At 44.3% G+C, this 26,147-nt stretch overlaps 1 protein-coding gene across 3 annotated transcripts in view; it reads right to left on the bottom strand.

Moving 5' to 3' along the window:
- The window catches only part of LOC130368520 (aromatase), a 64,693-nt gene that overhangs the window by 10,871 nt on the left and 27,675 nt on the right, over positions 1-26,147 (bottom strand). For all 3 annotated transcript variants that reach the window (XM_056572297.1, XM_056572299.1, XM_056572300.1), the window contains 2 exons: positions 4,568-4,682; positions 4,342-4,456 (listed from right to left, as the gene is read on the bottom strand). In XM_056572297.1, coding sequence (XP_056428272.1) covers positions 4,342-4,456; positions 4,568-4,682 — 230 coding nt within the window. The remainder of the gene's footprint in view (positions 1-4,341; positions 4,457-4,567; positions 4,683-26,147) is intronic.

The raw sequence follows: 26,147 nt of genomic DNA, 5'->3' as shown, positions 1-26,147 counted from the left end.
TATATAAAGAAAGATTTAGAATAAATTTAAAATAAAAGAAAGAAATTTAAATAAAATAAAATAAATAAAATTACATAAAAATAAATATAGTGTTACCACATCCTGTTTTATTTATATGATTGGTCCAGTGCACTGTAAATTCTCCCATAAAAATGTAATAAACATAAATAATACATCATACATAATACAGTGTTATAAATGTGTTCTATACAGATTTAAGGCATGGAAAACCATTCTCTCCCCGACTCTTATATATCACCAGCGGCCCATCTGTATCCCTAAAAAAATAAGAAAAAAACAATAAGTATTTAAATGAAATACATATATAGATTATATTCAAATTTTAGATCACTACTATTACACTATTCTGTTTTGGGCATCCCTCTGGACCATCGGGTCAAACTGGCGGGCAACTTCTCTATCACATAACCTCTATCTGGCATTATATATCCTGTGTGTTACTGACCCTTCGGTCGAAGAATCTGTAAATCGTGAATCCATTTTAACTCGCGTCTTTTCAATTGGCTTATGCGGTCACCTTCTCTCTTGGAAGGTGGTATACAATCCACTAACATAAATCTCAAGTCCCTTTCAGAATGTTTCGCTTCTACAAAGTGTTTTGAGACTGGGAGATCAAGTCTCTGCTTCCTAATGCAATACTGATGCTGGTTAAACCTTGTCTTGAAGTCCCATATTGTCTCCCCCACATAGAGGAGACCACACGGGCACCTCAAGACATAAACCACATAAGATGATGTGCATGTTAGGTAATGATGTATCTTAAATTGTTGACCTGTTGTTGGATGTGTAAATACCGAACCTTTGTCCATATGGGTGCAATTTACACACTGACAGCAGGGGTAGGATCCCCTACTCCTGACTGTCAGGTATCTCTGAGTAGGCATTTTATTGGAGATGTCTGTTATGACTAACTTGTATTTTAGATTGGGAAGTCTTCTATAAGAAATAAGTGGTCTATTGGAGAACTCTGGTATGTTCGGGAAACTCCTTTGTAATATGTTCCAGTTTTTATTAAGTATTTGGGCAATTTTTTTAGAATGTTCACCATATGTGGACACAAAGGCAACTCTTGATTCCGTGTTTTTTTTACCTTAGAGGTACCTAAGAGTTGATTTAGGTCAGTCGCAAGTGCCCTACATTTCCCCTCTAGTAATAGCTGTTTGGGATAGCCACGTCTGGAGAAATTGGAAATCATTTTCTCCAGAGTAGGTTCAGTTTTTTCTTTCGCCTCAATGATGCGCCTTGCCATCAGCATTTGGCTGTATGGCAATGAGCGCACCATTGGGCGGGGGTGACAGCTGTTGAAATGTAGTACTGAATTACAATCAGTTTCCTTCACAAATAGTTCTGTTGTTAATCTATTATTTTTTATGATCACCTGAGTATCTAGAAAATTGACCTGAGAACTAGATGCGTGCAAAGTAAACTTAATGTGTGTATCAACAGAATTTAGATAATCAACAAAAACCAACAAAGTGTTCATAGTGCCTGACCAAACCAAAAAAACGTCATCTATGTATCTCCACCACCCCAGAAATGAGCTGGAGTGGTGGGACACATAGACAAACGATTCCTCCAGCACCGGAGGTCTGCAAATAAAAAACATCATTAAATAAAAAGTAGTTGTTTTTGAGAATCAATTCTAATAAAGTGATAATACATTCTGTTTGGTTTGAAGAGAAATCTGAAGCAATATTGGACCTCACAGCCTGTACACCCCATCATGTGGGATGGAGGTGTATAGGCTGATGATGTCCAGGGTAGCTACAATGGCCCCCTTTGGTATTGATAGATCCTTAATCTTGTTTAAGAAGTCTGAGGTGTCACGAAGGTATGACTTCGCCCGGATGGCATAAGGGCGAAGGACCTGCTCCACGAAGACTGACAAACCACTGGTAATGGATCCCCTGCCGATACTATGGGCCGACCTGGGGGATCCACCAGTGATTTGTGAATCTTCGGGAGCAGATAAATCATGGGAATAGTAGGATGTAATATTAACAGTAAATCATACAAAGGTTTGTCGATGAGACAAGAGTCCAACGCCATGTCCAATACCCTTTTGATTTTTAAACCAATCTCTTGTGTAGGGTCCATATTTAGTCTACAGTATGTGTCAGTATCAATAAGTTGACGCTCAGCTTCTAGAATATATTTACCCCGATCCATGACCACGGTGGCTCCACCCTTGTCAGCGGGTTTCACCACCAAATTGTGGTAATGGATCAGGGAATTCAATGCTATTCTTTCTTTGTGTGTTAAGTTGGATTGATAATGAGGCTGAAAGGTATTTTTGACATGCGTGGTCTCCTGTCTCACCAACTCACAAAAGGTCTCTAATGCATTAGATTCAACAGTCGTTGTAAAGTTACTCGGTACATTTAAACTAAAATCTGACAATAGAAACTATCATCACTACTGCATTCAACAGGTGAAAGAGTGTAGTGGGTATGTAGGTAGTTAGATAGCCTGGTGTGTAGGTAAGTAGTTAGGCATCCAAGTATAAAGTTAGGTAGCCCCTCCCCCTTCCCCATAGGTATAGGCAGCAGAGTATAAAATAACCTTAGCTGAAGGTATAGGAAGCATCTTCCCCAGGAAGTTAAAAAATAAAAAAATTATGCTCACCTGTATGTGTCCCAATGCAGCGATCTCCTCAGCACAGGGACCCGAGTCTTCTCCCCTTCACAGTACAGGTGCCGATGAGTGACGTCATCGGCGCCTTTACTACATGCTGCGTGGGGGCAGAGGTCTTTTCTCCACTGTGTAAGCTGCAGATGTGGCTCAGACAGAGGGGATGCCTTCTCCTGTATGAGCGTGTATCGCACATACCGGAGAAAGCAGCGCTGTCTGCTGGGGATCTGGGACAAGTGTCCTGGATCCTCAGTAGTGGCGGCAGCAAGCCCTTAACCCGGCTGGGCCCACAGACTGCGTTCGATCGGACCGGCCGGTCAGTCCGCCCCTGACAACACCATCACTTTGAATGAAATATCTAAAAAGGTCTTTCTGAGATCCAGGTGGATTTTGGACATCACTTCCCATAGGATGGACAGTAGTAGGTAGTGGTCAGCAACTTCACTTTAAACAGGGTTAATACACCAGTCCTCTATTTCTGAACTTTTTATTGCTCAGACTCATACACACATGGATCTTGATCCACTGGGTTTTTATTGTAAATTCTGCTTTAGGGAAGGGTCATGCATAGCGCATCCACAGCATTTTCTGCTGCGGCTGGTTAACTCTGGGTGTCCGCTGATTTCCTGCTGTAGAGACAGTGCCTGCATGTTAGAGGCGGCTCACCCATTAAGCAAGTTAGGCGGCTGCCTAAGGCCTTGCGCTTGAGGGGCCTCGCAACTGCCTAACTTGCCTCCAATGCGTACAGTGTACGCATCATCACTCTGCCGAGCCGGCTGGTCATACTTAACCGGCCAGACTATAGTTAAATGTGGCATTCTGCTGATTGACCGAGCAAAGAGCCATTGGCTCCCCGCCCTGTCAATCTCTCTTGTGGTTGCCTGCGATATGCAGATGGCCGCAAGAGGCCGAGCATCCTTGCTCTGCGCTTTGGTACTTGAGTGACGTCATCAGGAGTTCAGACAGGAGGAAGAAGAGGGAAGAGGCCATGCTAAGGAGCCAGGCGAGTATCATTGTTTTATTTTTATTTTTTTTTAACCACATAGAGGGGACTGCTGCTGTTTTCCCTGGGTAAATGGGGCTGCTGCCGTTTTCACTACCTAGAGGGGGCTGCTGCTGTTTTCACTAACTAAAGGGGGCTACTGCTGTTTTTACTACCTAAAGGGTGCTACTTTTACTACTATTCTCTTAAGTTCAAAGGGTAGGGAGCCTAATAATCAAGTTTTGCCTAAGGCCTCACAGAGTCTAGAGCCGCCTCTAGTGCTCGTGGCAGATGCACAGAAGAAAATCCGCAGCTACAAGTGGACACACAGAGCTACTTGGCCACAGCAGGGAGTCCGCTCTTGTGACTGACATCAGCGCATCCGCAGCGTGAAATCTGTGTGACCCTATCCTTATAGGGTATTCTCCTACCTCCAGAAGTGTTGCTTTTAGAGAACTATAGCTTCATGGAGATATTATACTGCAGCTCATATAATGAAATATGTGTCTGTACTGCAGACCTGTAGTGTGCTCTTTTGATATGGAATAGAACATACTGTATTAACTGTGTGCATGAGATGAGGCTCCAGATTACATCCGATCCTTTTTAGCAATCAGTTCTTATATTTGCAAGTAAGGTGCCATCTGCTATGCTCCACACACTTATTTATACATGTATTTATTTAAGCCGGCGCTCTTACTACACACCTGTGCAAAAATAAGCTCCGTTGCAAAATCGATATTCTCATCCAGCTTGTCTGAAGTGGAAAGCTCCCGTCGCTTTTGCTCGATGAGAATTTCGACAGTCTCTTTCAAATCATTGCTGAAGCACAAAGAGAGGATGGTTACTTTTAGTATCAGGAAAATCACTTGTGGATTCAGCCACATTTACATTCACAGTGGGGAGAGCATTGTTTAGACAGTGGGAACTCACGCTGATTTCTCATACTTCTTGTAAAGCCAGGAAATTTTAAAGAATATGTCTGGTTTCAGCAGAAGTGCCTGCCACGCATCAAAGTATTTCTGTATCTTTACAACAATGTCATTCTCTGGAACAACAAAGAGAAAATGATGAGAACATGACACACCACTTAGGAGCACAGGTCTGTAGAAAGACACTCTTACTCTTGTAGTGCCAAGATCTGCAAACTAAGAAAAATCCTACAATGTCACTAAAACACTATTTTTGCTTTGTTTCTAGGCTAAGCATTATGAATAATATTTTTTACTATGTAATGTTTATTGGAGATTTATCAAAACATGTGCAGAGGAAAAGTAGAGCAGTTTCTCATAGTAACCAATCAGATGCTTCTTTCATTTTCCAAGACCTTTTCAAAAATGAATTGGGTGCTATGAAAATCTGCATTACTTTTCCTCAGCACAGGTTTTGATAAATCTCCCCCATAGTTTTTAAATAACTAACACTGTGTTTTATGTATTCAAATGACTGCTAATAAATATTTAAGGATTTCCCACCTCCAAGTCCTTTCTCCCTCCTATCTAGTCTGATAGCCATGTGATCTCAACGAGCAGGGTATCAGTAAATGGGATGGGTCAAAGTCCTCTTTAGCCCCTTAAGGACTCAGCCCATTTTCACCTTAAAGGAGTAGTCCAGTGGTGATTCAGTGGTGAGCAACTTATCCCCTTTCCTAAGGATAGGGGATAAGTTGCAGATCGCGGGGGGGGGGGGGGGGGGGGTCCGACCCCTGGGGCCCCCCGCGATCTCCTGTACGGAGCCCCGACAGCCAGCTGGAAGGGGGCGTGTCGACCTCCGCGCGAGGCGGCGGCCGACACGCCCCCTCAATACAACTCTATGGCAGAGCCGAAGCGCTGCCTTCGGCAATCTCCGGCTCTGCCATAGAGATGTATTGAGGGGGCGTGTCGGCCGCCGCCTCGTGCGGGGGTCGACACCCGCTATCTCGGCGGAGAGCCGGGGCCCCGTACAGAGAGATCGCAGGGGGCCCCAGCGGTCGGACCCCCCGCGATCTCAAACTTATCCCCTATCCTTAGGATAGGGGATAAGTTTTTCACCACTGGACTACCCCTTTAAGGACTCAAAACAATCTTCGTTTTTGCAATTTCATTTTTTCCTCCTCATCTTCTAAAAATCATAACGCGTTAAATTTTGCATCTTCAGAGCCATATAAGGGCTTCTTTTTTGCGTCACCAATTGTACTTTGTAATGACATTGCTTATTTTATAACATAATTGGCGGCGAAACAAAAAAAAGTATTTGTTGGGTGAAATGAAAAAATAATGCCATTTTGCAAATTTTTAGGGCTTCTGTTTCTACGCAGTGCACTTTTCGGTAAAAATGACACATTATCTTTATTTTGTAGGTCCATACGGTTTCATGGATACCCAATTTATGTAGGTTTCATTTATTTTACTACTTTAAAAAAATTACCGTATAACTACATGCACTAAAATTAGTATGTTTAAAATTGTCATTTTCTGACCCCTATAACTTTTTTATTTCTCGCATACAGGGCTATATGAGGGCTTATTTTTTGCACTGTGGTCTGTAGTTTTTATTGGTATTGGTTTTGATGGGACTTTTTGATAGTTTTTTATTAATATTTTTATGGTATATGAAGTGACCAAAAATTCACAATTTTGGACTTTGGTATTTTTTTTATGTGTACGCCATTGACCGTGCAGTTTAGCTAACCTTATAGTTTAATAGTTCGGACATTGACGCATGTGGCTGTACCACATATGATTTTTTTTTATTAGTTTATTTTATTTAAAAAGGAAAAGGGGGTGATTCAAACTTTTATTATTATATTATTTTATTATGGGGGGCTTATTCACATTTACTCTCTTATTTTTTTACCACTCTTTTCCTTTTTTTTGCCCCCTTAGAGGGCTATACTATGCAATCTTTTGATTGCATACACTGATCAATGCTATGCCATAGCATAGCATTGATCAGTATTACCGGCGCTCTGCTGCTCCAGCCTGCTGAGCAGTAGATCGCCGATCGTCCAATGAGGAGGCAGGTGAGGACCCTCCATCGTCCAGTAAGCTAATTGGGACATCGTGATTCTGTTGCGATAGTCCCGATCAGCTCCACTGAGCTGCCAGAATAGTTTTACTTTCACTTTTGACCGTTCTCACGAGCAGAGGATCGGTTAAACCCCATGGGGCCCAGTTGCTACGGTCAGCCAGGACCCACGGCTAATGCTGGGCACCGCTGATCGGGCCGATGCCCGGCATTAACCCTCTAGACAATCAAAGTTGATTGCAGCATCTAAAGGGTTAATGCCGGGCATCGGCCCGATCAGTGGTGCGCAGCGTTTGCCATGGGTCCTGGCTGCCCATAGCAGCCTGGGACCAACCTGGTTTAACCGGTCCTCTGCTTGTGAGAACGGTTTAAACCCCGTAAGCAGTACAGGTGCGCCCTGAGTCCTTGAGGACTCGGGAACGGGGGCGTATCTGTATGCTCTGCATTCTTAAGGGATTAGAACAGGGTCACCGAGGGTGCATCCGCAGCATATTTCACACTGCAGATGCACCGACGGCAGTCACAGAAGGACTGGAGAGTGAGCTCCTGGCTGTGGCTGGCAGCCCTGTGCTGCGGATGCGCACCATCTGACCCTTCCCTTAAAGGGGTATTCCAGGAAAAACTTTTTTTTATATATCAACTGGCTCCAGAAAGTTAAACAGATTTGTAAATTTCTTCTATTAAAAAATCTTAATCCTTTCAGTACTTATGAGCTTTTGAAGTTAAGGTTGTTCTTTTCTGTCCAAATCCTCTCTGATGACACCTGTCTCGGGAAACGCCCAGTTTAGAAGCAAATCGCCATAGCAAACCTCTTCTAAACTGGGCGTTTCCCGAGACAGGTGTCATCACGGAGGATTTAGACAGAAAAGAACAACCTTAACTTCAGAAGCTTATAAGTACTGAAAGCATTAAGATTTTTTAATATAAGTAATTTACAAATCTGTTTAACTTTCTGGAGCCAGTTGATATATATAAAAAACGTTTTTTCCTGGAATACCCCTTTAACCTCTTCAGGACCCATGACGTATGCATACGTCATAACACCCTGGGTCTTAAGGACCCATGACGTATGCATACGTCATGTCTTTTCCTGGTCTCCGCCGCTCACCCGGCGGAGATCGGAAGCGGATCCCTGCTGAAATCCTTCAGCAGGGATCCAGGGCAAACGCCAAGGGGGGCCATGTAGGCCCCCCATGTCGGCGATCGCCGCAAATCGCAAGGGAAATCGCCCTTGCGATCTGCGGCGATACTGGGCTGATCGGGTCTCTGGAACCCGACCGCCCGGTAATTTCGCATGATCCTGGCTGTCACAGACAGCCAGGACCATGCTAACGTATAGGAGCGAGGTGGCAAGCCGGCCACCTCCTCCTATACCCTGCGATCTGTCAGTTAGTTAACCGACCAATCGCAGGAGGGGGGGGGGGGGGCGATTACTTCCTCCCGTCCTGCCCGGCCCCTGAAATTCCGGAGAGGACGGGAGGAAGACCGGAGGACGCGGCGGGGGACGGGGGAGTGCTGGGGACCGGCCCCAGTACTTACCTCATCCCTGAAGACCCGGATCCCGGCGAGGAAGATGGCGGCGGCGGCGACAGGTGAGTTGATCTTCAGCCGCGGTCGGGCCCTTTACAGCAATGCACGTCGCCGTAAAGCGACATGCATTGCTGTATTGGGACCCTATATACTACAACTCCCAGCATGCCCAGACAGCCCTTGGCATCTGGGCATGCTGGGAGTTGCAGTTTTGCAACATCTGGAGGTCCACAGTTTGGAGACCACTGTGCCCTTCCAGATGTTGCAAAACTACACATTCTCAGCATGCCCTTACTGTCCAGGCATGCTGGGAGTTGTAGTTCTGTAACATCTGGCCCTTCAGATGTTGCAGAACTACAACTCCCAGCATGCCTGGACAGTTTTGACATACTGGGAGTTGTAGTTTTGCAACATCTGGAAGGGCACAGATTGGGAACCACTGTATTAGGGGTCTGCAAACTGTAGTCCTTCAGATGTTGCAAACTACAACTCCAAGCATGCTGGGAGTTGTAGTTCGGCAACATCTGGCTCTAAAGATGTTGCCGAACTACTACTCCCAGCATGCCTGAGAATGTTTGGGAGTTGTGGTTTTGCAACAACAGGAGGCACACTGGTTGGGAAACATTGTTTCCTAACCCAGTGTTTCCCAACCCGTATGCCTCCAGCTGTTGTGAAAACTATAACTACCAGCATGCACTGATAGACTGTGCATTCTGGGAGTTGTAGTTTTGCAACAGCTGGAGGTCCCCGCCTTGTGAATGTACAGGGTACATTCACATGGGTAGGGGGCTTACAGTGAGTATCCGGCTGCAAGTTTGCGATGCAGCAAATTTTGCGCGGCAGCTCAAACTCGTAGCGGGAAAATCGCTGTAACCCCCCCACCCGTGTGACTGTACCCTAAAAACACTACACTACACTACATTAACAAAAAATAAAATAAAAAGTAAAAAACACTACGTATACATGTGTATATGTAGTGTTTTTTACTTTTTACAGCCCCCCTCCCCTCCCCAATAAAAATGAAAAACGTCTGGTACGCCACTGTTTTAAAAATGGAGCCTCCAGCTGTTGCAAAACAACAACTCCCAGTATTGCCGGCAGCCGTTGACTGTCCAAGCATGCTGGGAGTTTTGCAACAGCTGGAGGCACCCTGTTTGGGAATCACTGGCATAGAATACCCCTATATCCACCCCTATGCAAATCCCTAATTCAGGCCTCAAATGCGCATGGCGCTCTCACTTCGGAGCCCTGTCGTATTTCAAGGCTACAGTTTAGGGTCACATATGGGGTATCGCCGTACTCGGGAGAAATTGCCTTACAAATTTTGGGGGGCTTTTTCTCCTTTCACCCCTTATGAAAAGGTGAAGTTGGGGTCTACACCAGCATGTTAGTGTAAAAAAATAAATTTTTTACACTAACATGCTGGTGTTGCCCTATACTTTTCATTTTGACAAGAGGTAAAAGGGAAAAAAGCCCCCCAAAATTTGTAATGCAACTTCTTCCGACTACGGAGATACCCCATATGCGGGCGCAATGTGCTCTGGGGGCGCACAACAAGGCCCAGAAGGGAGAGTGCACCATGTACATTTGAGGTGATTTGCACAGGGGTGGCTGATTGTTACAGCGGTTTTGACAAACGCAAAAAAAAAAAAAAAAACACATGTGACCCCATTTTGGAAACTACACCCCTCATGGAATGTAATGAGGGGTGCAGTGAGAATTTACACCACACTGGTGTCTGACAGATCTTTGGAACAGTGAGCTGCGCAAATTAAAAATGTTGTACAGCCCACTGTTCCAAAGATCTGACAGACACCAGTGGGGGGTAAATGCTCACTGTACCCCTTGTTACGTTCCTCAAGGGGTCTAGTTTCCAAAATGGTATGCCATGTGGGGGTTATTTTGCTGTTCTGGCACCATTGGGGCTTCCTAAATGCGACAAGCCCCCCGAGCAAAATTTGCTCTCAAAAAGCCAAATATGACTCCTTCTCTTCTGAGCATTGTAGTTCGCCCGTAGTGCGCTTCAGGTCAACTTATGGGGTACCTCCATACTCAGAAGAGATGGGGTTACATATTTTGGGGGGTATTTTTTGCTATTAACCCTTGCAAAAATGTGAAATTTGGGGGGAAACACATTTTATTGAAATTTTTTTTACATATGCAAAGTTGTGAAACACCTGTAGGGTATTAAGGCTCACTTTATTCCTTGTTACGTTCCTCAAGGGGTACAGTTTCCAAAATAGTATGCCATGTGTTTTTTTTTTCCTGTCCTGGCACCATAGGGGCTTCCTAAATGCAACATGCCCCCCAAAAACCATTTCAGAAAAACGTACGCTCCAAAATCCCCTTGTCGCTCCTTCCCTTCTGAGCCCTCTACTGCGCCCGCCGAACACTTTACGTAGACATATGAGGTATATGCTTACTCGAGAGAAATTGGGCTACAAATATAAGTATACATTTTCTCCTTTTACCCCTTGTAAAAATAAAAAAATTGGGTCTACAAGAACATGCGAGTGTAAAAAATGAAGATTGTGAATTTTCTCCTTCACTTTGCTGCTATTCCTGTGAAACACCTAAAGGGTTAAAATGCTGACTGAATGTCATTTTGAATACTTTGGGGGGTGCAGTTTTTATAATGGGGTCATTTGTGGGGTATTTCTAAGATGAAGACCCTTCAAATCCACTTCAAACCTGAACTGGTCCCTGAAAAATTGTGATTTTGGAAATTTTGTGAAAAATTGGAAAATTGCTGCTGAACTTTGAAGCCCTCTGGTGTCTTCCAAAAGTAAAAACTCGTCAATTTTATGATGCAAATATAAAGTAGACATATTGTATATGTGAATAAAATAAAATAATATTTGGAATATCCATTTTCATTACAAGCAGAGAGCTTCAAAGTTAGAAAAATGCAAAATGTTCAAATTTTTCATCAAATTTTGGGATTTTTCACCAAGAAAGGATGCAAGTTACCAAAAAATTTTACCACTAAGTTAAATTCGAATATGTCACGAAAAAACAATCTCGGAATCAAAATGATAACTAAAAGCATTCCAGAGTTATTAATGTTTAAAGTGACAGTGGTCAGATGTGCAAAAAATGGCCGGGTCCTAAGGTGTAAAATGGCTGGGTCCTTAAGAGGTTAAATGTCTCCATATTCTGCACCCAATAGACTCATCAAAAGAACCCCTTTTGACTCTTTCATTCTTAAGCAATATTCCCACTGTGGGATTTCTGCTCTTCTGCACAGATTTCTTTCTGCCAGGCTGGCAGCAGAATTTTTCCAGTTTAGAAGATTCCCTGCGAAGTGTGCGTGGAATTTGTGCTGAATTTTGGCAGAATTTCTTGCGCATAACACACAGATTGCAGACGGAATTCAGCGTCCCATTGACTTCAATTGACTCTGCCAAAGAATTCTGCAAAAACTATTGACAGGTTCAATGTTTTGGCAGAATCCTGAATGCTGAATTTCCATAGCGGAATGGGACAGCAGAAATTCCTTTAACCACAATGTTAACTTCATGATGAATTTACGAGTTGAAATTTTCCTCCGGACTCTGCATGGAAATTCTGCAGTGTGAACATAGCCTTATTAAGAATTCCCTGATTTAAAACAGGGTACCTCTGGCTGTTGCAAAACTACAACTCCCAGCATGCCCAAACAGCCATTGGCTGTCTGGGCATGCTTGGAATTGTACTTTTGCAACAGCTGGAGGCACACTGCTCTAGAGAAACATACTATCCATTAGTTTGGTTTACATGCCACAATTTTGGAAAGATCCATTTTACAATTTAATAATTACTTTGTATAATCTTACAAAGAGTCTTTACATGCTCCTTATTTATCTAGGTTAGAAAGATTCATATATATTAGCCACAATGCATGCTGACATAAAGCCAGTGATTCCTCTGATGACAAGGTAAAAGCCTTTTGTGTACACAGGAATATCATCACATACAGAACATCTCTAAATAAACAAGAATTTTGGCATATCAGATTTAGTTACTTCAGCAGCTATTATCCACAATAGAAACAATGGCTATGGGTCATTTACAATATTTGGAATTACAGTGTCTATGGGGCCGTCTAGGTCAGTGGTTCTCAAGATGGGGTACAAGTACCCCCAGGGGTACTTAGCAGTTCTCCAGGGGGTACTTGATAAAAAATCAGTAATGTCAGCGACAGCCACTGGTTACTGATCTGGACCACTTTGAAATAAATGTCAGGCTGACGTCACTGCATCGAGGAGCGGAGCAAGAGGTCAGCAAAGGGGAAGCGCGGCCTCTGGGCTGCTATGGGCAGTAACTACCATCAGCTTTGTTGCTCCACTACCCCTGCAGACCGGGGTCCTACTGCTATGAGCCATGACCTGAGGAGCAGTGGAGCACTGAAGCGGGACAGTATGGAAGCCTACAACTATATATATGGGGGGCAGTTTGGGGGCCTGCAGCTATATTTGGGGGAACAGAGGGGGCATAACAACTTTATGGGGACTCAAAGCAGGTACTATTACTGTATGTGACAATAAACAAGGGGGGTTTGTAAAACTGTGTTTCCCATTAATGCCTGCAGACCCCCCCCCCCCCCTCCTTTGGCTGGTCCCGCGGCAAGTTACCGTAATTGAGCTGGGGCAGGGTCGCTGTCGCCTTAAAACGTCTGCGCGTATACACGGCCGATGTCACGGACGTGTCCCTGCCCCCGGCTGCTAAGCAACAGAAGGAGATCCCGCCGCCCCCGAGAGCTGCAGCTTCCGTACAGTACAAGTTGCGGACACTACCGTATGAAGGTGGGGAAGTGCTGGTCTCCGCTGGGGATGAAATGTGTACCGTAGTTTATTATGACAGAGGGTTGGGGGGCACTGTAGGAGTGTGGAGGACGATGGGGGGAGGGGAGGATGGGGGGCTGTAGCAGTGTGGAGGATGGGGGGGCTGCAGGAGTGTGGAGTATGGGGGGCTGCAGGAGTGTGGAGGATGGGGGGGCTGCAGGAGTGTGGAGGATGGGGGGCTGTAGCAGTGTGGAGGATGGGGGCTGTGGCAGTGTGGAGGATGGGGGGCTGCAGGAGTGTGGAGGATGAGGGGCTGTGGGAGGATGGGGGGCTGTAGCAGTGTGGAAGATGGGGGGGCGGTGCGGCATCCTCCACACTGCTACAGCCCCCCATCCTCCACACTGCTACAGCCCCCCATGTTGTTCAAGGTACATACCGTAAATAAATAAGCCCTACCCTGAAAATAAGCCCTAGTGTGTTTTTTGTGACAAAAATTTATATAAGACCTGGGGGACTGGGGAGATAGGGAAAGTAAAGCATATGAATTAGACTTTAATCATTACAAAATGTCTCTAATATGGGGGTATAAAAAAGGTTGAGAACCACTGGCCTAGGTCTTATAGACACAGTCATAAACTCATTTTTGTAAATGGTCGGGGTCTGAGTAAAACTTTGTTCAAAAGTTTCTTAAAGTAACAGGTACGCTTTAACAAAGTTACTTTTTGAGGAAGGGCATAGCCCTAACCTTTCCCATAATCCTATCATAAAAAAATGGTTTATATAGATCCATTAGTATAAATTCTGCGACATTTGTTGACTGGAACCCTAAGGAGTTCCTACATCTGCATATAAAGATTTTTTACATGTATTATAGAATGATAAAAAATGCGATGGAACTGCTGCCCCCAAAACTTTTACCTTTGAGGGGACAAAAATGTGGACGGTGCAAACAATAAATTCCCCCATTGTCTATTTTATAAAGCTGATTCCATGTAAAAAGTATAGTACAGTACAGAAGCATAGATGGAATTGAGGCCTGAATTAACAAAGATGAGTCTGCCATCTAGCAAAAATTGTGATATCACATGTGTTTTCAGTCTTTTTATATAGGGATGTAGGCCCAGCAGCCAGAATGGAAAAATAAATAAGAATCATTGGGGGGGGGGGGGTTTGGGGGATCAAGCAAATGAACAAAAGACACACGGGTTATGTACGGGGCCGCAGCAGTCTGCAGGAGGCACCGTGTCTTCCCCAGGAGAAAGCCACAGCTGACATGCTCCCTCCATGTATCTCTTTGACCGAACGCCCCCTTCTGACATACCAACATACTGCGCGGCCCCGTACAGAAGATCGCGGGGGTCAGACTCCCAGCGATCGATAACTTATCCCCTATCCTTCAAATAGGGGATAAGTTATATTGCACTACAGTTCTCCTTTAACCCCTTAAGGATCACCGTTTTTTTCATTTTTGCACTTTAGTTTTTCCTCCTCACCTTCTAAAAATCATAACGCTTTCATTTTCCACCTACAGACCCATATGAGGGCTTGTTTTTTGCGACACCAATTTTACTTTGTAATGACATCAATAATTATGCCAATCATCGATCACTGGTTTCCTATAAGAAAGCAGTGATCAATGATGAAGATCAGTGTGTGCAGTGTTATAGGTCCCTATGGGAGCTATAACACTGCAAAAAAAAAGTGAAAAAGAAAAGTGAATAAAGATCATTTAACCCCTTCCCTATTAAAAGTTTGAATCACCCCCCTTTTTCCCATAAAAAAAAAACACAGTGTAAATAAAAATAAACATATGTGGTATCGCCGCGTGCGGAAATGTCCGAATTATAAAAATATATTGTTAATTAAACCGCACAGTCAATGGCGTACGCGCAAAAAAATTCCAAAGTCCAAAATAGTGCATTTTTGGTCACTTTATATATCATGAAAAATCAATAAGTCCTATCAATGCAAAAATGGTACTGCTAAAAACTTCAGATCAGGGCGCAAAAAATTAGCCCTCATACCGCCCCATATGCACAAAAATAAAAAAGTTATAGGGGTCAGAAGATGACAATTTTAAACGTATTAATTTTCCTGCAAGTAGTTATGTTTTTTTCCAGAAGTACGACAAAATCAAACCTATATAAGTAGGGTATCATTTTAATCGTATGGACCTACAGAATAAAGAGAAGGTGTCAATTTTACCGAAAAAATTTTCTATGTTGAAATGGAAGCCCCCAAAAGTTACAAAGCAGCGTTCTTTTTTTCAATTTTGTCTCACAATGATTTTTTTTCCCGTTTCGCCGTAGATTTTTGGGCGCAATGAATGACGTCATTACAAAGTAGAATTGGTGGGGCAAAAAATAAGCCATCATATGGATTTTTAAAGGCAAGGAGGAAAAAAACGAAAATGCAAAAATGGAAAAACCCTCGGTCCTTAAGGGGTTAATTAATGTTATATTTTTATAGTTCAAACATTTGTGCACAAGACGATACCACTAGAGATGAGCGAACTTACAGTAAATTCGATTCGTCACAAACTTCTCGGCTCGGCAGTTGATGACTTTTCCTGCATAAATTAGTTCAGCTTTCCGGTGCTCCGGTGGGCTGGAAAAGGTGTATACAGTCCGAGGAGACCTTTTCCAGCCCACCGGAGCACCTGAAGGCTGAACTAATTTACGCAGGATAAGTCATCAACTGCCGAGCTGAGAAGTTCGTGACAAATCGAATTTACTGTAAGTTCACTCATCTCTAGATACCACATATGTTTATTTTTATTATGTTTTTATATTTTCTATATGGAATTTGTGAAAAGTTTAACCCCTTAAGGACCGGGGTTTTTTCCGTTTTTGCATTTTCGTTTTTTGCTCTTTGCCTTTAAAAAATCATAACTCTTTCAATTTTGCACCTAAAAATCCATATGATGGCTTATTTTTTGCACCACCAATTCGAGCGGTTTAATTAATGATATATTTTTATAATTCAGACATTTCCGCACGCGGTGATACCATATATGTTTATTTTTATTTACACTGTGTTTTTTTTTTATTGGAAAAGGGGGGTGATTCAAACTTTTAATAGGGGAGGAGTTAAATGATCTTTATTCACTTTTTTTTTCACTTTTTTTTTTGCAGTGTTATAGGTCCCATAGGGACCTATAACACTGCACACATTGATCTTCATCATTGATCACTGGTTTCTCATAAGAAACCAGTGATCAACGATTCTGCCGCATGACTGCTCATGCCTGGATCTCAGGCACTGAGCAGTCATTCGGCGATCGGACAGCGAGGAGGCAGGTAGGGGCCCTCCCGCTGTCCTGTCAGCTGTTCGGGATGCCGCGATTAGCCGCGGCTATCCCGAACAGCCCGACTGAGCTAGCCGGCAACTTTCTCTTTCACTTTTAGCCGCGCGGCTCAGCTCTGAGCGCGGGGCTAAAGGGTTAATAACGCGCGGTGGCGCGATCTGCACCGCGCGCTGTTAGAGGCGGGTCCCGGCTTCACTATTATGCCGGGCCCACCGTGATATGACGCGAGGTTACTGTGTAACCCTGCGTTATATCAGGAGAGCAGGACCAAGGACGTAGCGGTACGTCCTTGGTCCTTAAGGGGTTAAAACATTTAATAAGGAATGGGTTAATGTGTGTTTTTTTTAAAAACTTTTATTAAACTTATTTTTTTTTAATTTTTTGGTCTCCCTAGGGGACTTTTAGGAGGAATCATTAGGCTCCTCATACAGATCAACGTGGTTCCATTAAAGATTGATAAAGCCTGGTCCTGGAGAGGTAAGCCCTCTGGCTACTCAGCAGTGGATCTCCCCCCGCGGATTGCGCTGCGGGGGGACAATCTACCCCACCGGACCACCAGGGAGTGTTAAAATGTCCCTTTAGATGCCACTGTCAACTTTTACAGCGGCGATCTAAAGAGTTAATAGCTGGCCGCGGCCGCATGACGGCTATTAACACTGGCCCTCAGCTTCAAGAATAAACTGAGGGCCAGCAGGTATGGCATTGGCTTGAGTCAGGAGCTTGCGCAACACCCTATTAACGACACAAGTATGCACGAACAGCAAACAGCTTTCTTGCCATGCTGGGAGTTGTAGTTGCGTACCTCCAGCTGTTGCATAACTACATCTCCCAACATGCCCTTTGGTGATCAGTACATGCTGGGAGTTGTAGTTTTGCAAAAGCTGGGGGCACACTGGTTGGAAAATACTGAGTTAGATAACAGAACTTAACTGAAGGTTTTCCAAACAGTGTGCCTCCAGCTGTTGCAAAAGTACAGCTCCCAGCATGCACGGTCTTTCAGTGCATGTTGAAAGTTGTAGTTTTGCAACAGCTGGAGGTACCCCCTCCCCATGTGAATGTACAGGGTACATTCACACGGCGGGTTTACAGTGAGTTTCCTGCTTCAAGTTTGAGCTGCGGCAAACGTACCGTACGGCAGTGTTTCCAAAACGGAGCGTCCAGCTGTTGCAAAACAACAACTCCCAGCATTTCCAGACAGCCAGTGACTGTCCAGGCATGCTGGGAGTTTAGCAACAGCTGGAGGCACCCTGTTTGGGAATCACTGCCGTAGAATACCCCTATGTCCACCCCTATGCAACACCTAATTTCATCCTCAAATGCGCATGGTGCTCTCTATCTTCGGAGTCCTGTCATATTTCAAGGAAACAGTTTAGGGCCATATATGAGGTATTTCCGTACTCGGAAGAAATGATGTAAAAGGAAAGAAAAAGACCCCCAAAATTTGTAACACAATTTCTCCTGAGTACGGAAATACCCCATATGTGGGCGTGAAAAATTCTCTGCGGGCGCACAACAAGGCTCAGAAGTGGGAGCGCACCATGTACATTTGAGGCCTAAATTGGTGATTTGCACAGGGGTGGCTGATATTACAGCGGTTCTGACATAAACGCAAAAAAATGAATACCCACATGTGACCCCATTTTGGAAACTACACCCCTCACGGAAATTAACAAAGGGTATAGTGAGCCTTAACACCCCACAGGTGTTTGATGAATTTCCGTTAAAGTTGGATGGGAAAATGAAAAAAAAAAATATTTTAACAAAAATGCTGGTGATACCCTAAATTTTTCATTTTCACAAGCGAAAATTGGAAAATAAAAGCCCCCCCAAAATTTGTAACCTGATCTCTTCTGAGTGAGAACATACCCCATATGTGGATGTAAAGTGCTCTGCTGGCGAACTACAATGCTCAGAAGAGAGGGAGCGCCATTGGGTTGACAAGAAAATGTGTCCGGAATTGAAGGCCATGTGTGTTTACAAAGCACCCATAGTGCCAGAACAATGGACACCCCCACACGTGACCCCATTTTGGAAACGACCCCCCTCACGTAAAGTAATAAGGGGTACAGTGAGCATTTACGCCACACAGGTGTCTGACACATTTTTGAAACAGTGGTCCGTGAAAATGAAAAATGTAATTTTTCATTTGCTCAGCCCACTGTTCCAAAGACCTGTCAAACGCCAGTGGGGTGTAAATGCTCACTGCACCCCTTATTACATTCCGTGAGGGGTGTAGTTTCCAAAATGGGGTCACATGTGGGGGGTCCACTGTTTTGGCACCACGGGGGGGCTTTGTAAATGCACAAGGCCCCCTATTCCAACTAAATTCTCTCTTCCCTTCTTAGCATTGTAGTGCACCAGCAGAGCACTTGACATCCTCACATGGGGTATTTCCATACTCATAAGAAATGGGGTTACAAATTTTGTGGGGCATTTTCTCCTATTGGCAAAGAAGGAGAAGTCCAGCACTAGGTGCAGCAAATTCAGGTATTTATTGTAGGATCAAGGATACATGCAATGCATCAAGAAAGGTAGCTGATACGTTTCGGACCTCTAGGGTCCTTAGTCATAAGTCATGCTATGACTAAGGACCCTAGAGGTCCGAAACGCGTCAGCTACCTGTCTTGATGCATTGCATGTATCCTTGATCCTACAATAAATACCTGAATTTGCTGCACCTAGTGCTGGACTTCTCCTTCTTTGCCAATTGATCCTGTCCGGGGCGCTGCCGGCTTGTCCGTGCACAGGTGCTTGATGCTAGCAAGGTAGTGAGCTGTCTGCACACAGTGATTTCATTTTCTCCTATTACCCCTTGTAAAAAATGTTAAATTTGGGGAAAAAAATGCATTTAGTTTAAAAAAAAGTTGTTAAACACCTGTGGGGTGTTAAGGCTCACTGTACCCCTTGTTAAATTCCTTGAGGGGTACAGTTTCCAAAATAGTATGCCATGTGCTTTTTTTTTTTGCTGTTCTGGCACCATTGGGGCTTCCTAAATGTGACATGCTCTGCAAAAAACATTTCAGCAAAATTTGATTTCCAAAAGCCAAATGTGACTCCTTCTCTTCTGAGCATTGTAGTACACCCACAGTGCACTTGACGTCCACACATGGGGTATTTTCATACTCAGAAGAGATGGGGTTACAAATTGTGGGGGACATTTTCTCCTATTACTCCTTGTAAAAATGTAAAATTTGGGGAAAAAACAGCATTTTAGTGAAAAAAATAAATAATTTACACATCCAACTTTAACACCTTAACCCCTTAAGGACTCAGCCCATTTTGGCCTTAAGGACTAATTTTTACGTTTTCATTTTTTCCTCCTCACCTTCTAAAAATCATAACTCTTTTATATTTTCATCCACAGACTAGTATGAGGGCTTGTTTTTTGCGTGACCAGTTGTCCTTTGTAATGACATAACTCATTATATCATAAAATGTATGGCGCAACCAAAAAACACTATTTTTGTGGGGAAATTAAAAAGAAAAACGCAATTTTGCTAATTTTGGAAGGTTTCGTTTTCATGCCGTACAATTTACGGTAAAAATGATGTGTGTTCTTTATTCTAAGGGTCAATACGATTAAAATGATACCCATTATTACATACTTTTATATTATTGTTGTGCTTAAAAAAAATCACAAACTTTTTACGTTCACGCCGTTCACCGTACGGGATCATTAACATTTTATTTTAATAGTTTGGACATTTACGCACGCGGCGATACCAAATATGTCTATAAAATTTATTTTTTACGCTTTTTGGGGGTAAAATAGGAAAAAACTGACGTTTTACTTTTTTATCGGGGGAGGGGATTTTTCACTTTTTTTTTACTTTTACTTTTACATTTAAAAAAAATTTTTTTTTACACTTGAATAGTCCCCATAGGGGACTATTCATAGCAATACCATGATTGCTAATACTGATCTGTTCTGTGTATAGGACATAGAACAGATCAGTGTTATCAGCTATCTTCTGTTCTGGTCTGCTCGATCTCAGACCAGAGCAGAAGACGCCGGGAGCCGGACGGAGGAAGGTGAGGGGACCTCCGTGCGGCGTTCTGAATGATCAGATCCCTGCAGTAGCGCTGCGGGCGATCCGATCGTTCATTTAAATCGCGCACTGCCGCAGCTGCCGGGATCTGTATTGATCCCGGCACCTGAGGGGTTAATGGCGGACGCCCGCGAGATCGCGGGCGTCAGCCATTGCCGACGGGTCCCTGGCTGCGATCAGCACCTGGGATCAGCTGCGCATGACACGGGCATCGCTCCGATGCCCGCGGTTATGCACAGGACGTAAATGTACGTCCTGGTGCGTTAAGTACCACCGCACCAGGATGTACATTTACGTCCTGCGTCCTTAAGGGTTAAGGACCAGGCCATTTTACACCTTAGGACAAGAGCGTTTTTTGAACATCTGACCACTGTCACTTTAAACATTAATAACTCTGGGATGCTTTTACCTATCATTCTGATTCCGAGATTGTTTTTTCGTAATATATTTGACTTTATGTTATTGGTAAAATTTTGTCGATACTTGCATCGTTTCTTAGTGAAAAATTCCCAAATTTGATGAAAAAATTGAAAATTTTGCATTTTTCTAACTTTGAAGCTCTCTGCTTGTAAGGAAAATGGATATTCAAAATAAAAAATGTTTTTGATTAACATATACAATATGTCTACTTTATGACTGCATCATAAAATTGACATGTTTTTACTTTTGGAAGACATCAGAGGGCTTCAAAGTTCAGGAAGTCCCTATGGTGCCTGAACAGCAAAAAAAAAAAAAACGCATGGCATACCATTTTGGAAACTAGACCCCTTGAGGAACGTAACAAGGAATAAAGTGAGCCTTAATACCCCACAGGGGTTTCACGACTTTTGCATGTGTAAAAAAAATATTTTTTTTTTCACTAAAATGTGTGTTTCCCCCCAAATTTCACATTTTTGCAAGAGTTAATAGCAGAAAATACCCCCCAAAATGTGTAACCCCATCTCTTCTGAGTATGGAGGTACCCCATAAGTTGACCTGAAGTGCACTACGGGCGAACTACAATGCTCAGAAGAGAAGGAGTCATATTTGGCTTTTTGAGAGCAAATTTTGGTCGGGGGGCATGGCGCATTTAGGAAGCCCCTATGGTGCCAGAACAGCAAACCCCCCCCCCCCACATGGCATACCATTTTGGAAACAAGACCCCTTGAGGAATGTAACAAGGAATAAAGTGAGCCTTAATACCCCACAGGGGTTTCACAACTTTTGCATATGTAAAAAAAAATAAAAATTTCACTAAAATGTATGTTTCCCCACAAATTTCACATTTTTGCAAGGGTTAATAGCAGAAAAGACCCCCAAAATTTGTAACCCCATCTCTTCTGAGTATGAAGGTACCCCATAAGTGGACCTGAAATGCACTACGGGCGAACTACAATGCTCAGAAGAGAAGGAGTCATATTTGGCTTTTTGAGAGCAAATTTTGCTCGGGGGGCATGTCACATTTAGGAAGCCCCTATGGTGCCAGGACAGCAAAATAACCCCCACATGGCATACCATTTTGGAAACTAGACCCCTTGAGGAACGTAACAAGGGGTACAGTGAGCATTTACCCCCAACTGGTGTCTGTCAGATCTTTGGAACAGTGGGCTGTACAAAATTTTTAATTTGCACAGCCCACTGTTCCAAAGATCTGTCAGACACCAGTGGGGTGTAAATTCTCACTGTACCCCTCATTACATTCCGTGAGGGGTCACATGTTTTTTTTTTTTTTTGCGTTTGTCAAAACCGCTGTAACAATCAGCCACCCCTGTGCAAATCACCTCAAATGTACATGGTGCACTCTCCCTTCTGGGCCTTGTTGTGCACCCCCAGAGCACTTTGCGCCCACATATGGGGTATCTCCGTAGTCGGGAGAAATTGCATTACACATTTTGGGGGGCTTTTTTCCCTTTTACCTCTTGTCAAAATGAACAGTATTGGGCAACACCAGCGGGTTAGTGTAAAAAATTTATTTTTTACAGTAACATGCTGGTGTAGACCCCAACTTCACCTTTTCATAAGGGGTTAAAGGAGAAAAAGCCCCACAACATTTGTTAGGCAATTTCTCCCGAGTACGGCGATACCCCATATGTGACCCTATACTGTTGCCTTGAAGTACGACAGGGCTCCAAAGTGAGAGCGCCATGTGCATTTGAGGCCTGAATTAGGGATTTGCATAGGGGTGGACATAGGGGTATTCTACGCCAGTGATTCCCAAACAGGGTGCCTCCAGCTGTTGCAAAACTCCCAGCATGCTTGGACAGTCAACGGCTGTCCGGCAATACTGGGAGTTGTTGTTTTGCAACAGCTGGAGGCCACGTTTTGGAAACAGTGACGTACCAGACATTTTTCATTTTTATTGAGGAGGGGGGCTGTGTAGGGGTATGTGTATATGTAGTGTTTTTTACTTTTTATTTTGTGTTAGTGTAGTGTAGTGTTTTTAGGGTACAGTCACACGGACGGGGGGGGGGGGGGGATTACAGCGAGTTTCCCGCTGCTAGTTTGAGCTGCCGCGCAAAATTTGCTGCATCGCAAACTTGCAGCCTGATACTCACTGTAAGCCCCCTGCCCATGTAAATGTACCCTGTACATTCACTGGGGGGGGGGGGGGGACCTCCAGCTGTTGCAAAACTACAACTCCCAGCATGCACGGTCTATCAGTGCATGCTGGCAGTTATAGTTTTGCAACAGCTGGAGGCAGATGGGTTGGGAAACACTGAGTTAGGAAACAGACAATGTTTCCCAACCAGTGTGCCTCCAGTTGTTGCAAAACCACAACTCCCAGCATTCTAAGGCATGCTGGAAGTAGTAGTTCGGCAACATCTTTAGAGCCAGATGTTGCCGAACTACAACTCCCAGCATGCTTGGAGTTGTAGTTTTGCAACATCTGGAGGACTACAGTTTGCAGACCACTAATACAGTGGTTCCCAATCTGTGCCCTTCCAGATGTTGCAAAACTACAACTCCCAGTATGCCAAAACTGTCCAGGCATGCTGGGAGTTGTAGTTCATCAACATCTGAAGGGCCAAATGTTACAGAACTACAACTCCCAGCATGCCTGGACAGTAAGGATGTGTAGTTTTGCAACATCTGGAAGGGCACAGTGGTCTCCAAACTCTGGACCTCCAGATGTTGCAAAACTGCAACTCCCAGCATGCCCAGACGCCAAGGGCTGTCTGGGCATGCTGGGAGTTGTTGTGTAAGGGGACCAGATGGAGCAGTCCAGATCGCTTTACGGCGGTCTGAACTGCTGCAAAGGTCCCGCGACGCCTCCGAAGATCCAATCACCTGTCGCCGCTGCCGCCGTCTCTGCCGCCGGGATCCGGGTCTTCAGGGACGAGGTAAGTACCGGGGCCGGGCCCCAGCACTCCCTCGTTCCCGCCGCGTCCTCCGGTCTTCCTCCCACACACCCCCCTGAGGAAGCACTTTAGAAGCGAAACGATCGTTGGAGTTGGTAGGTATGGTCTGGCATTCTTGATTAGGCATTGGGCTCTGTTTTCTTCCAATTGACTTATGTTCGTCATAGTCTTATACTGAGGTTCCCTTGCATTCATAACCCTTATTGCCATTTATTTATGTGATTACTCTGCTTTATGACTTATACCTGCCTTTCCATAGTGATTCAGTGCCTTTTTTATGCATTCTGCACTTTTCTATGTATATTTTTAACTTTGTGAATTTAATAAAGTATATGGATTAATAATGATTTCATGTTTTTGTGTGCACTGTTTGGTACACGTTTTCGGCGTTCCTATTTAGTTAGTGCACTCCCACTTACTTTTTACAGTAGGTTGGTTTTTCACTTTTTTGGTGTTAACTATAAAAAGTTTGCCAAGACCTTGAAACTGAGTTGCCGTATGGTGGGCAAGACCACACAGCGGTTTCAGAGGACAGGTTCTACTCAGAACAGGCCTCACCATGGTTGACCAAAGAAGTTGAGTGCACGTGCTCATAGTCATATTTAGAGATTGTCTTTGGTAAATAGATGTATAAGTGCTGCCAGCATTGCTGCAGCAGTTGAAGGGGTGGAGGGAGACTAAGGACATGGATTACTGGAACCATGTTCTTTGGTCCGATGAGACCAAGATAAACTTATTTGGTTCAGATGGTGTCAAGAATGTCTAGAGGCAACCAGGTGAGGAGTACAAAGACAAGCGTGTCTTGCCTACAGTCAAGCATTGAGGATAGTTTCATGGTCTGGGGCTGCATAAGTGCTTCTGGTACTCGAAAGCTGCAGTTCATTGAGGGAACCATGAATGCCAACGTGTACTGTGACATGCTAAAGCAGAGCATGATACCCTCCCTTCAGAGACTGGGTTGTTGGGAAGTATTCCAACATGATAACAACTCCAAACACACCTCCAAGATGACCACTGCCTTGCTAAAGAAGCCGAGGGTAAAGGTGATGGACTGGCCAAGCATGTCTCCAGACCTAAACCCTATTCAGCATCTGTGGAGTATCCTCAATGAAATGTTGGAGGAGAGCAAGATCTCTAACATCTACCAGCTCTGGAGTGTTGTCATGGGGAAGTGTAAAAGAACAGAACAACCTTCGAAGCTCTGGTGATCTCTATGCCCAAGAGGCTTAAGGCAGTGCTGGAGAATAGTGGTGGCCACACAAATATTGACACTTTGAGTCCAATTTGGACACTTTCACTCGCTTTTGTTGCCAATGTTTAGACATTAAAGGAGAAGTATCATGGAACAAAACTTATCCCCATCCACCCCCTCCCCCCCCCCCCCCCCCCCCAAGGTTCTGCTGTTTGGAGCCCAAGCTCTCCTTCACAGCAGCGCGTCACGACTCTCGCCCGTAGCGGGGCCGCCATGCCCCCTCCATATAACTCTGTGCGAAAGCCGTTTTGCAATCTCCAGCTCTCCCTTAGAGCTATATAAAGGGTCATGGTGGCCCCCACTTCGGGCGGGGGTCGTGACGCGCCGCTGTGAAGGAGAGTTGGGGCTTTAAACAGGAGATCGCGGGGGGGTCCGAACGCTGGGGCTCTACCCATTTTGGATATGGGATACGTTTTTTGCTTTGATGGCTATGTGTTGAAAAGATATAATAAAATATTTACAAACATGTGAGGGGTGTACTCATGTATGTGAGATACTGTATATTCAGATCCCATATAGAGTACATATGGAGCTGGGAGGGGATCTGGTAGATGATAATGTAAGTTTTTAGTTTACAGGAAGTCAGAGCTGACATCCTGCTCTGATATATTAAGCACTGGAAGGTTTGGAGAGTCAGAATGGTGATCACATGACCAAGGTATGGTAATAATTGGTAATGTTATGGTAATAAATCACATGAATGCAGCTGTGCTAGAGCAAAATAAATTGCTCTGTACGACTAGTAATACTGTGTGATTCATATATGGAAAAAAAGAAACAATTGCTTCTTTAAGCTATTATAAAGAACTGTATGATATCCTATTCAATTCATTAATAAATACAAATAACCTCTTAAGGACTCAGGGCGTACCTGTACGCCCTGAGCCCGATCCCGGTGTTTAAAACGGGGTCACGCCGTGACCCCGCATCACATCGGGTTGGTCCCGGCTGCTTTTCATAGCCGGGACCCTGGGCTAACAGCGTGCGGCACCGATCGTTGTGCCACGCGCTATTAACCCTTCAGACGCGGCGATTAAAGTTAACCGCCGCATCTAAAAGTGAAAGTGAACGCTTCCCGGCAGCTCAGTCGGGCTAATCGGGACATCGCGATAACCCGATCAGCTAGGACGCGAGCGGAGACCCCTTACCTTGCTCCATCACGTCCGATCTGGGTTTGATTGCTCCAAGCCTGAGCTACAGGCTTGAGCAATCGAGCCCCTATCTCGCTGATCCATGCAAAGCTATGGCTTTGCAGGGATCAGCATAAG

Source organism: Hyla sarda, chromosome 4, assembly GCF_029499605.1.
Source record: "Hyla sarda isolate aHylSar1 chromosome 4, aHylSar1.hap1, whole genome shotgun sequence".
Classification (NCBI taxonomy): domain Eukaryota; kingdom Metazoa; phylum Chordata; class Amphibia; order Anura; family Hylidae; genus Hyla; species Hyla sarda.
Note: the sequence above shows the minus strand (reverse complement) of the source record. Positions and strands in the feature narration are given on the sequence as shown.